The following is a 12,570-nucleotide window of genomic DNA, read 5'->3' as shown; positions in this document are numbered from 1 at the left end:
TCAGTCAGAATAGAGAATAAATAGAAACGTTGTCATCTTAATCAGCTAGACCTCCTAAATCATCTTTTTCATGGATACCTTGATGTTAAACTTTATTGTAACACCGGGCAGAATGACCACATCGATCATTTCATTCGAGCTGAATGAGTCCGGACAGGTTTTGCCTCTAAGTGTTTGTTTGATTTTGGAAACTGAAGGATCATTTGGACCTGAAAACACAAGAGACAAGCTGTGATGTTGAGTTTTTAAGATAATCTAGGCAGTGTGTGGTTAATGTGATCAAGGCTGAAGCAGTGACACCCAACTGTTGGTAACAGTGAGTGCAGTGAAAGAAGAGGAAGACATGACGGAGAAAGGTTGCACGGCCCTCACTACTGACTTTTACATTCTCCATAATGTTCTGAAGTGCTTGAGTTGAGGGAAACTGAACTGTGACCGTGTAAAATGAATGTATAAACAGAATGAAAGGATCTAGAAAGCTCACAAACCCATATGTTGTTCACATTAGAACAAAGAAAACAAATCGAATGTTTAGACACACTTTGGACTGAAGAGGATAGCATCATTAGGCTTGTTATTAACGCCTAGTTCAAAGCCTACATCTCTCTATGAAGGTGCATCAGTGCTTATGGAACTGGCAGGTTGCACATCTGGAAAGGCACCATCAATGCTGAAAGGTGTGCATCTATGCGCACCGCATACAGGGAGTGCAGAATTATTAGGCAAATGAGTATTTTGTCCACATCATCCTCTTCATGCATGTTGTCTTACTCCAAGCTGTATAGGCTCGAAAGCCTACTACCAGTTAAGCATATTAGGTGATGTGCATCTCTGTAATGAGAAGGGGTGTGGTCTAATGACATCAACACCCTATATCAGGTGTGCATAATTATTAGGCAACGTCCTTCCCTTTGGCAAAATGGGTCAAAAGAAGGACTTGACAGGCTCAGAAAAGTCAAAAATAGTGAGATATCTTGCAGAGGGATGCAGCAGTCTCAAAATTGCAAAGCTTCTGAAGCGTGATCATCGAACAATCAAGCGTTTCATTCAAAATAGTCAACAGGGTCGCAAGAAGCATGTGGAAAAACCAAGGCGCAAAATAACTGCCCATGAACTGAGAAAAGTCAAGCGTGCAGCTGCCAAGATGCCACTTGCCACCAGTTTGGCCATATTTCAGAGCTGCAACATCACTGGAGTGCCCAAAAGCACAAGGTGTGCAATACTCAGAGACATGGCCAAGGTAAGAAAGGCTGAAAGACGACCACCACTGAACAAGACACACAAGCTGAAACGTCAAGACTGGGCCAAGAAATATCTCAAGACTGGTTTTTCTAAGGTTTTATGGACTGATGAAATGAGAGTGAGTCTTGATGGGCCAGATGGATGGGCCCGTGGCTGGATTGGTAAAGGGCAGAGAGCTCCAGTCCGACTCAGACGCCAGCAAGGTGGAGGTGGAGTACTGGTTTGGGCTGGTATCATCAAAGATGAGCTTGTGGGGCCTTTTCGGGTGGAGGATGGAGTCAAGCTCAACTCCCAGTCCTACTGCCAGTTTCTGGAAGACACCTTCTTCAAGCAGTGGTACAGGAAGAAGTCTGCATCCTTCAAGAAAAACATGATTTTCATGCAGGACAATGCTCCATCACACGCGTCCAAGTACTCCACAGCGTGGCTGGCAAGAAAGGGTATAAAAGAAGAAAAACTAATGACATGGCCACCTTGTTCACCTGATCTGAACCCCATTGAGAACCTGTGGTCCATCATCAAATGTGAGATTTACAAGGAGGGAAAACAGTACACCTCTCTGAACAGTGTCTGGGAGGCTGTGGTTGCTGCTGCACGCAATGTTGATGGTGAACAGATCAAAACACTGACAGAATCCATGGATGGCAGGCTTTTGAGTGTCCTTGCAAAGAAAGGTGGCTATATTGGTCGCTGATTTGTTGTTGTTTTGTTTTTGAATGTCAGAAATGTATATTTGTGAATGTGGAGATGTTATATTGGTTTCACTGGTAAAAATTCTCACAATTCAGATGTTCTCTACAGAAAAGGGCAGAGCAGGCTGTACCTGCTGTGGAAACTCCGGTTTTTTGGAGTGGAGGGCCCACTCCTTAAGACCTTCTATGACTCTCTGGTGGCCTCAGCCATCTTTTACGGTGTGGTCTGCTGGCGCGGCAGCATCTCCGCCGGGGACAGGAAGAGACTGAACAGGCTGATCCGGAGGGCCAGCTCTGTTCTAGGATGCCCTCTGGACCCAGTGGAGGTGGTGAGTGACAGGAGAACGGTGGCTAAGCTGTCATCCCTGATGGACAACATCTCCCACCCCATGCAGGAGACTGACAGCACTGAGCAGCTCCTTCAGTGGCTGCGGCACCCACGATGTGGGACGGAGAGATTTCGCAGGTCTTTCTTCCAACTGCTGTCAGACTCCACAATATGGTCTCAGCAGATGACCACAAACATGCAGACAGACACACACATCCCATACACAATTGTAACTGCCTCACTGATGTGCAATATTACCAAGTGCAATTTTTCCTACTATAACAAAGCATTTCATTCTGTTTTGTACAGTATTTGTTCTTTTTTGTATAGTACTTTATTGTATTGTATATAGTATTTTATTCTTGTTGTATTGTATGTTTTTCTATTTTATCTTATCCTATTCTCTTACCTTTATTCTTTTTCTATTCTCTTATCTTGTCTTGAGGTGAGAGAGCCAGTTAGCTTCTGTATTTTCAATGTTCGGCCACTAGATGGCACCCTGACGTCATTTTTTGATCACCACAACAATCTGAAGCGAAAAAGAAAAAAAAACCATCATCTTCATTCTAACTGGAGTCTCACGTGTTGAAAATAAAAGTGGGCAAAGGCTCAGAAATCAGCTTTAAACATCCGTTTGCTCTTAAAGTGAAAGAAAAGAAAGCAGCAACCATCTACCTCATGATATTAAAGATTTTCTGGTGATTGATTTCTGGTTTCAGGATAAAAATCGTGTTTGTTTTGTGTTGAAAGCAAATAGACATATTGTGACTGCCCAGGCATTTATTTAAAGTGCTGCCTTTAGTCACCACGTTTCTGTCCTCAAATCTTTAGCAGGTTAAAATTATAAACAATTTTGGTGATTTTCAGTCACTTTATGATCTGACTGAGCCTCGCTCAGACCTTTTAAACTCATAAGAGTCACATGCACTTAGTGCAGGCTTCTTATTTTCCCCCTTTTTTACATCTGACTGATGCATTTAGAAACAGCAGAGAACACCAGCCTCTTTGAAGAACAGTGAAGTGGACATTAATGAAGATTATTTCTCTGTAAATTCTTCAAATCATGAAATCAGAAGATGGCTCTTAAAATCCAGTGCAAATTAATTAGATATTCCTTTTAATTAAGGAAAATAAGCAATAAAATTATTTTTAAAGAATTTGTGTATTTCAATATTTTTGCTTCATTTGAGCAAAGACTACATGACATCAGAGGATGATTCCTAATACAGAAAAGATATTCCGTTTTCAGAAGAAGGAAAAATCAGGAATAAATGTGGTTTAAATAACATTACATTTATCACATTTATTTAACTGAATTTGAACAAATAAGTTTTGTTTACATTTGTTAAAGATGCTTAAACCCAGATCTTTTCCCCCCTTGTCCTGACTGTTTGTTGCCTTCAGACTCTCTGGGTTGTCATTTTTACTGAGGTTATAGTTCAGAATTAAACCAACATCTCTGTAAACTTTGGTATCAGTCTTAAATTTTTGATGGTGCTTTTGATCGAGGTTATAACATAACTGGGGGCTCGTCCGGGTTGTTTTGGACTCTCCTGGTGAGAAGTTTATTTGAGGTTCATTTGATCTCCACTGAAGCAGTTGTTTGTGTTTTTTGTGTTGTTGTTTTAGTTTATTGCGTTTGGCTATCTTGGGTGGAGGTAAACTTCAGAGTTTCACAATAAACTACAGCTCACAAGTTCAGTTTTTAAGCCTGGTACACCACTGAGGGCTGGGTAAGTGAAGTTAGTTTAATTGTTTTTAGGTGTCTTAGGTTGAGATTTGCTCAAAGTTAAACCACTGATACTGAATTTTGTTGGAAATTCTGAGAGTGGTTTGAGATCATTTGATAGTTATGGTCTTGTGGTTTCATCAGGGAGACGTTCAGCCGAACTAAAGTGGGCTTTAGTTACAGCTTTGTAGTGAGGTGGGTGTTTTTGTACCACAATCTTTAGTGTTTAGGAGAGGTTGGCGACTCCTGATGCTGCTCCTGGTCCACTTGCTGCCTGGGTGATGGCAGTAACTGTGCTTTGTGTGCGCTGAGTCACACTTGTGAAGATCATTGAATGGGCATGGTTCCACATTTTGTGGTTGGCCACTAGGACATTTGCGTCACTGAATTTTGTTGATATGGTGACTTGTTGCGGTACAGGACAATGGGTGACCACTGTTACTATTGTATGAGCCTCATGTATGTTTAGTGAAGTTTGAGACTCTTGGTTTTGCTGTGTGCCCCTCAGACATGCTCAAGCATGACCTGCTTCGGAGTCTTAGGCTTCTTTCCAGGGTTACAACATGTTGTCCCTGTTGCTCTTTCAGGTGCAGAAGAACCGTATGACTCAAGAGTGGCTTTTCCGTCATTTCTTTAGGACCCATTTCTTTATGCTCCTCTCCAACACCTACTTTACACTTGACAAAGTGTGGATCTCGTCATGTGGTCTTTTATCTTTTGCTAAGGCAGTTAAATCCTTCAAAATCAAACCAACGTTTCTTCACCTTATGTTGGGGCGTTTAAGCTGGGACGTAACACTTCTTCTGAAAATAAATAAAAGCAGGTTTAAAAGTCTCTGCTTTTAACATTTTTCGTCTTAAATGACCAAAATAAATCCAAGTTAAAGCTTAAAGTGAGGGGGTTTTTTTGTCTTTGAAGTCACAAAGAGTTGTTACAATCGTAAAACATGTTTAGATGTGTTACGATTTCAACATGTTTAGCACCGCATGAATGACGGAATTTAGGTAAAATACGATTGTGATGAGATTTTTTACCTTTAAAGTAAACGTGTGACACCTGACAGGTGAAATCCAGCTGTCAGACCTGTTTCCTGTTGGCTCGCTGTAACAACTCAAAATCGTGGCTCGGTCTAAAAGCTGGGTACTTTGACAGCAGCGTGTCTCTAGTTTGCGTTTTGTAAAAGTGAAAGTACTTTTTGCCACCGTGGGATTGATCCTTGTTTCCTTCTTTGTGGTGTTTTTGGTTGAAGATTCATCTTAATTTAAAACTCTTTTACCTTAACTCTTAAATAACCAACAAAATGAACTTGTTGTGATGTGCAATGAGGTGAAGACAATAGCTGACAGAAGAGTTTGGATCTCTGCTCTTATCACACGCCGACTAAAGCTGCACAACAACAATGAAGGCCGAACTCGTCCAACCTGAAACTCTCCTCCTCCTCCTCCTCCTCCTCCTCATCATTATTAGTCACTCTGCTCCCTGACCGCTTTTGTTTTCTTTGGGGTTTATTTAACATTTGTCTTGTTGTTTCTGCTCATTTCGTGCAGCTCAGGTTGCAGATTCTGCTCCACCAGGCTTCATAAACACATCAGGAAACTTTTCAGATTATGTTAAGAAGCTTCCTCATTCAGGCTGCATACATCAAACATCGCCAAAAAAACAGAAAACCCTCAGTTTATCCTGTCGTATGCACTCTTATCATTATAAAGGGTTAATAACATGTATCTGACAGGTTAATATGACAGCTCAAAGCCACAAAACATTTAAATCTGGGTTAAGAAGGTGAAAAGTAACGAAAACCTTGATATTATCCACAGATTTGAATTAAATGAATTACTTAATTTAAGTCATTTTAAATGTAAAGAAAAAAGTTGCATAATAGAAAAAAAAAAGAATCCCTGTTTCAATAGCTCTGTCATATGTCATGCAGATTTTTTTAAAGCAATCAGAAACATCTCTGAGTCACTTACAGGGTTAGATTAGATAGAAAGATAAGATCTAGGCAATGTTTTGGGTTAAATCTGAGCAAAAGTCATCCTTTTCTTTTTTGTTTTTCTTTGTGCTTTGTCATCATTTCTTTTTTTCCTCATGTCTTGTCTTTAAATTAAGTTAAACACAAGATAAGAACAGAAATTTTAAAGAGCATCAAACAGCCTGAGCTATAAGAGAGAGAGGTGAAATAAATCAGAGCTGTGACTGACAGGCGTCCTCGCACATGCATCGTTTTTAATCACTTCCTTCCCCTCTGTGTGACTGAGTTTCACAGTAGCGTGTTTTTGGCTGCGGCTCAGATATGAGACACATTAAAGCGCAAAGATCCAGAAAACAAAGACACAATAGAAGCTTTGTGTGAGTCAGCGCCAGGACGAGCCGGCAGAGCTGCTTTCTGTTTTAAAACGCTGAGACTGGAGTCTGAGCTGCAGATACAGAGAAAGTCTAAACATGTAATCAATACAGATACAATTGCAGAATCTGGGCAGCTCAAAAGATTTCAAACACCGTGTGATGTAAATCCTTGTGAAATGTGACTTGGGAAGAGAATCTAATAATGAAAAGATGAAAAGATGGAATGAAAGAATGAAAAAAAAAATGCTGAAACCAGAGAAGGGAGGAGTTTGGAGTTGATAAGAGAGCTAAAACATTTTGCTGAACATGCTGTTTATATCTTAAATATGACCCGGTATGTTCGTTAGGGATATCCTCTCTGTCTATGACAATTTAAAAATAGATAAATGAATGAAATGGTTCCTCTAAAGGTTTCTAGTTACTGGGGTAGGTTCCTAAAATCAAAACATACCAAGTTCCTCTAAAGGTTTCTAGTTCCTAGCAAAAGGTCCTACAGTCCTAACATACTGTTTTCATCTAATGGTTCCTAGTTCCAGGGGTAGGTTTCTACAATCAAAACAAACCAAGTTTTGAACTTCAGAAAAAGGTACTACAGTCCAAACATACTGAGTTCCTCGAAAGGCTCCTAATTGCTGGGGTAGGTTCATATAATCAAAACAATCCAAGCTGTTCCAAAGGTTTCCAGTTTGTAGGAAAAGTTCCTGCACTTTCTTTAAGGTTCTCTGATGCCTAGGAACTATTCCAACAGTCAGAACATATCAAGTTCATCTACAGGTAACGTGGTCCTGCAGTCAAAATACATCTTTATATCAGTTCCCACTGAGTCATAATAAACATGGTGCTTGCTGTACTCAGAGGAAACAACTCTGAAAGAGGTTCTACAGGTGAGGTCCGTGTAAAGATGCAGCCCACCCCAAAATTGACTGATAACTCCTAAGTAGAGGGTAGCCAGTAATCTAGTATAGGCTTATTCAGGTTTGAGGGCTTGTTGGATTAATCAGTTAAATGACAGACAAATTAATGGCAACCGTTTCAATGCCTCATTACAAACTCAAGCTTCTTAAAGGTGAATATTGGCTGGATTTCTAAAAGTGCCAGCTTCAGGAAACAATTGTTGAACTTTTAAAGCCCCAGCTAACATTTCTGCTGCCTCAAGCCAGCCTGAGATAAAACCAGAGCCTGTCCTAATTGTCTGTGGCACTATATAGTGAGCTCACATCCATAATCCTCTTACAGTAATTCACCTACTGCTGAGCTGACACCACAGAGGCAGAGCTGCGCGGGACGGACGGTCCTCACTCCCACAGATGGTTTTCCAGCTGACTTTTTGACTGTTTCTGGACATCCAGGACCAGATCCCGAGGTCAGGCAGAGATGTTAGGCGGAGATGTGGTGGCCGTGTGGGAGGTGGCGTTGAGCGACGGCGTTTATAGGATCGAGTTCGCTCATGGCACCACCACTGGAAAAAGGATTGTTTTTGTCAATGGAAAGGTGAGGTCCTGCTTCTTTCTGGGAGAGCATAGTGGGGGGTTCCCAGTGTGTTTTGGCCCCTGACCAAATTTTTCCCCTAGGTTGTAAGCCAGTTTGTGCATTTTGTCACCTCATGGTGATTGATTTGAGAACTACCAGCTTAATCTAAAATCATTTTAAAGCCCATGCTGATTTTAAATGTAAAAAATATGTTTTAAACAAGTATTTAATACAGTTATTTAATGAAGCTGGAAATACTACAGTTTAAAATACTTTAAAATGATTTAACATTTGACTAAACTGGCTACAAAAGATACTGAAAGTACCAGTTATTATAGATTAACAGTTGTCAGTAGTATATACGTCACGTGGTTAACTGTAACTGGACCAAACAAAGGTCAAAATCTTCTTTTAACACATAGCCATCAAACATGCAACCTGTGGGGACTGAACTGGTTCTATACATGATCCAGTCCGCCCCTCTGAACAGCTGTGAAAAGTGTGAAAATTTCAGTAAATCATTAATATCTTTGGTTTATCGATAAAATTTATTGCTATTCCAGCAGGGGGCAGGCGGGAAAATTGGTCACATCATTCACATTGTTGTGCCTCCAAAGGTGCATAAAAAGCAGCGAGATCTGAATCTTCCAAATCCTGATGTTATCGCGTCATTTGAAGAAGTGAGGCATGAGTTTAATCTACAGAGAAAGCTTTTTCAACAGCACATCAGCATAATTTAATTAGTATTTCAAATGCTTGTTAAAATAATGACTCCAAAGAATTGTTTAAGGCCTCCAGCTGATAAGCCAATCTTATCTGAATCAGTACTTTTAGTACTTTAAGCACATTTCATGCTGATGCATGTAGTACTTGTTTTTTGTGTCACTGTGGTAATACCCTTAATACTTCAGTGAATCCATACTTCCATGATCATTTTGTCTGTATTAACCTGTCCAAAAAAAGTGAGTGTATGAAAGCAGTGCAGCAGGTGTTTATTGAAAGCAGCCATGTCTCCTTAACAGGAAGTCATCAGAAAAGACTGGATGTTCAAGCTGGTTGGAAAGGAAACCTTCATGGTGGGAGGTGCGAACACCAAAGCCACCATCAACATTGAGGCCGTGAGCGGTTTTGCATACGAGTACTCGCTGAACATCGCTGGGAAAAGTCTGCAGAAGTTCATCGACAACAGAGCCAAGACCACCAAGACCTGGCTGCTCAAAGTGGGCGAAGAGGACTACAGGGTCGTCCTCGGTGAGCTCACCCTCTCAGGTTTTTACCTGCAGCTGCAAGCTGTAGTCCGGTGTTTGCAGGAGGAAATGTAGGTGAGGACGGGCAGTCTAATCTGCTCAGGGTGAGGTCAGTGTAGCTATCTTTGGAAAGGAAGCAACCAGCATCAACCTAGTTAGACTACCAAAACGTAACGGTGGATTAAAGAAGACCTCGAACAGAAACAGAGAACCTGATGGTAACTTAGGTCCAACAAACATGGAAATGAGATGGATTGCATTCAAAGGGAAATACGTTAAACTAAATGATACAGAAAAGTACAATAAATTATTAAACACACAAAAACCGACCAAAGAAAAATAGAAAATGAACCCCAAAATGACCAAAGGAATGATCAAAATCAACCATTTATGATTTAAAATTACTAAAATCGAACACAAATGGAAATGCATCATGAGCAGAAGGACACCAAAAAAGATGCCAGTCTGTCAGAAATGATGCAGAACAACCCAAACTAAATGTCAAATACCTAAAACAGCTGTGAAAATGAGACACAAAAGGATCAACATAGTACAGCACAAACTGACCTTGAGAAGACGCAATGAAATAAAGTGCAATCCAAAATGGCTAAAATGAAACTTGTGGAAAATGACCACAAGCAGCAGAAGGTTTAAAAAAAAAAAAAGAAAAAAGCAAAACTATCAAAATTACACAAGAACATTTGATTAAAACAAAACTGAAATGCAAAAAGACTCAAGAGGCCCAAAATCTCCAAGATTAGATGTCAAATTACCACCAAAACACCAAAAATAGCGAAAAATTACCAAATTTAAAGGAAAATGACCAAACTGCTGAGAAACACTGCTGGGACCACAGTTTCTGCAGGAATCATGGGGAGCCTTTTACATATCTGTGCCAGCTGCTTCGTAACCTGATCTCAGACATTGATCAGCTGTGTGTTATTTCAAAGAGGAAGACCAGCCACTGGTGTTGCTTAAACAAACTAACCATCTATGTTTGTTCTTTCTCACAGAAAAGGACACCATGGATGTTTGGTGCAACGGGCAGAAGATGGAAACCACGGTGAGCGCCACTGGTGAATACTCTGAGACACACTATCCTGAAAATAAACGTAACGCATGATGTAACTGCTGGTTTCAATAAAGGAGTGGGAAACTGTGCTGTCAGGTTTGACGCTACAAAGAAAACCAGGGAGGGAACATTAGTATACATGGCAGGGGTAACTTAGTGATCTGTGAGGGCCCCACTAATGCTGAACAATATCTACATGTGTAGGAGCAATACCTGCTGCCAGATGCATGTGCTTCAGTTGAAACAGGTGTATATTTGTGGACGCCATGATGAGTTGGTTAGCAGTGTGGCTAAAAGAAGAAGTGAACGTGTTCCTGTATCAACTTCTCAGAAACATTAAATCGAAAAAGAGCGGGTGCTTTTCAAAATAAAATGCATTTTAAAGAGATTTGTGATCCTGTAGAAGTTTATGAGAAAACAGCCCTCGGTTCCCTTTACTTATGACCCCAGCAAATACTTTCCTGAAGCTGTTTGGAGGTGATGTTATCGCTCACTCACCATCACAGCTCATTAGCCAATGAGAGCACTATTTATTTAATTTTCAAAGTAGGAGACCAAAAAAGCAATAAAGTTATTGTTTTTCTTTATGTTGTTGTGATAATCTTCTGATTTTTCAAAATAAAACTCCTAGCGCGTTTTTATAGCTATGAATGCTGACAAAATAAAAGCCTCCATTGTTTCTCATGCCCTGTCCTCAGGGAGAGTTTGTAGACGACGGCACAGAGACGCACTTCATGGTCGGCGGGCACGAGTGCTGCATCAAGGCAGCGAGCGGCGGACAGAAGAAGAGCGGCATTGTGCACTATTTACTGCTGGATGGCGAGAGAGTGACAGCGTCCACGCAATAGAGCTCCTCTTTCAGACGCTCTTTGAGGTGCTTGAATGCAGCGGCACAGGATGGAGACCTTCTCCTGACAAACTTAGAAGCAGATCTGTTCCTGGAGATGTGAAGAATAAACTCTGGCATGCGCAGCTCGAGGTTCATGGAGGGGTACTGGTGACACTTTTATTTTGAAGGAGTGGCTCTTGTTGCGCAGCCTCCACGCATCAACTACCTTCCTCAATGCGTGAAGCACGCGGCAGCTGAGTAATAGAAAACCGGAACAAATAAGGTTCGAAGTTCAAAATAAAAGTGTAACAAAAAAGGTTTGTCTTTTTTTTTTTTTTTATTATTATTATTATTATTATTGTCTAAAGGTAATCGGTAATATCAAACTCAGTGCACTAAAGACTAAGGAAACTTCAACTGAAGGAAATGCAAATAATAATTTTAATGTCTCAGTTTGATGTCGGTGATGGGCAGAAATTTTAACCATTTTTAAATATTTCACTTTGTGTAATGAGTTTTCTTTATGAGCTATAAATTTTTTTGTAAATAAGCAAAACAAAAACAAAAAAACAATGTTTCAAATATGCCGGTTTATCTCTTTAATTTGTCCTACAGTTGAGATTTGGACTGACATAACTTTAATGTTTTGGTAATTTTTTTTCTTGTTTTCTGATAAAAGAATGAATGTATTTGTTGGGAAAGCAGCTGTTAGACTCACAGACAATAAGAGGGGTCATAAAGCAACAGCTCTGTAATCGTTATTTTTTTTTTTTTTTTCCTTTTGGTGAGAAACAATAAACCTTCAATAAACACATGTGACTGAGCTGAAATCCCTGTAAATGAAATGTGAATAGATTCTGCAAACTTTGTAAAAGTTTGGGAAACCCTGGTTTGTATAACCAGAGGTGTGGACTCGAGTCACATGACTTGGACTCGAGTCAGACTCGAGTCATTAATTTTATGACTTTAGACTTGACTTGAAAAAATGTTCTAAGACTTGTGACTTGACTTGGACTTTTACACCAATGACTTGGGACTTGAATTGGACTTGAACCGGTTTACTTGAAAAGACTTGATATTTTACCCCAAATATAAAATTTAACATGCATATTATATAAAGATTGAAAATGTGACGTCATTCACGGGTAGAACCGCAAAGGATTCTGGGAACTCGTGGCAAGAGGTACTAGCGCACACAGACTTTCAATTGAAATCAGTCACACAGCGATAAAAAGAAACACAAAAATGTCAAGAAGCTGTTGTATTATTAACTGCAATAGCCGGTCGCATGACAGCCACGGGAAGCCGACGGGTAAAGAGATCGGTTGTTATCGGATTACGTCGTTGAAGAGAAATTGTTTGAGCCATGTTTCCGAAGTAACAAAGACGCGACGGATGGCCTGGATTGCAGCCATTCAAAGACCAAATATAACGTCCCAGAACACTCCAGCTCACAGGTTAGTCTGCTCCAAGCATTTACACGAAGGTCAGTGTTTTTTAGTAGTTAATACGTCATTTTTCATAAAATAATTGGTGATATAGGTTACAAGCAAGTCTGGCGCTGAACAGAAATGGTCGCGCTATGCTCCTTTGTTTATTGTACATAAATAGTGAA

The 12,570-nt window shown here is 40.2% G+C and overlaps 1 protein-coding gene and 1 long non-coding RNA gene across 4 annotated transcripts in view; one reads left to right on the top strand and one right to left on the bottom strand.

Moving 5' to 3' along the window:
- LOC309700900 overlaps positions 1 to 12,570 on the bottom strand; it is a 447,937-nt gene that overhangs the window by 417,874 nt on the left and 17,493 nt on the right. The window lies entirely within an intron of this gene.
- Positions 7,588 to 11,767, top strand: LOC309700009 (fas apoptotic inhibitory molecule 1-like). Of its 2 annotated transcripts, none has more exons than XM_082523339.1 (4): positions 7,588 to 7,828; positions 8,830 to 9,058; positions 10,068 to 10,130; positions 10,825 to 11,767. In XM_082523339.1, the coding sequence occupies exons 1-4, from the start codon at positions 7,712 to 7,714 to the stop codon at positions 11,139 to 11,141; spliced, it is 726 nt and encodes a 241-aa protein (XP_082379465.1). In that variant the 5' UTR covers positions 7,588 to 7,711; the 3' UTR covers positions 11,142 to 11,767. The 2 variants fall into 2 exon arrangements, with proteins under 2 accessions (XP_082379465.1, XP_082379466.1); XM_082523340.1 differs by having other exon boundaries at positions 10,068 to 10,117; positions 10,825 to 11,052.

This window comes from Aulonocara stuartgranti, assembly GCF_965226115.1.
Source record: "Aulonocara stuartgranti genome assembly, chromosome: 23".
Taxonomy (NCBI): domain Eukaryota; kingdom Metazoa; phylum Chordata; class Actinopteri; order Cichliformes; family Cichlidae; genus Aulonocara; species Aulonocara stuartgranti.
Note: the sequence above shows the minus strand (reverse complement) of the source record. Positions and strands in the feature narration are given on the sequence as shown.

What these genes read in the sequence shown, in the direction of transcription:
- LOC309700009 (XM_082523339.1), top strand. Translation starts at nt 7,712, where the DNA reads ATGTTAGGCGGAGATGTGGTGGCCGTGTGGGAGGTGGCGTTGAGCGAC. An exon ending in TTGTTTTTGTCAATGGAAAG is followed by an intron (nt 7,829 to 8,829) that starts GTGAGGTCCTGC and finishes TCTCCTTAACAG; the next exon opens with GAAGTCATCAGAAAAGACTG. An exon ending in AACCACGGTGAGCGCCACTG is followed by an intron (nt 10,131 to 10,824) that starts GTGAATACTCTG and finishes CCCTGTCCTCAG; the next exon opens with GGAGAGTTTGTAGACGACGG.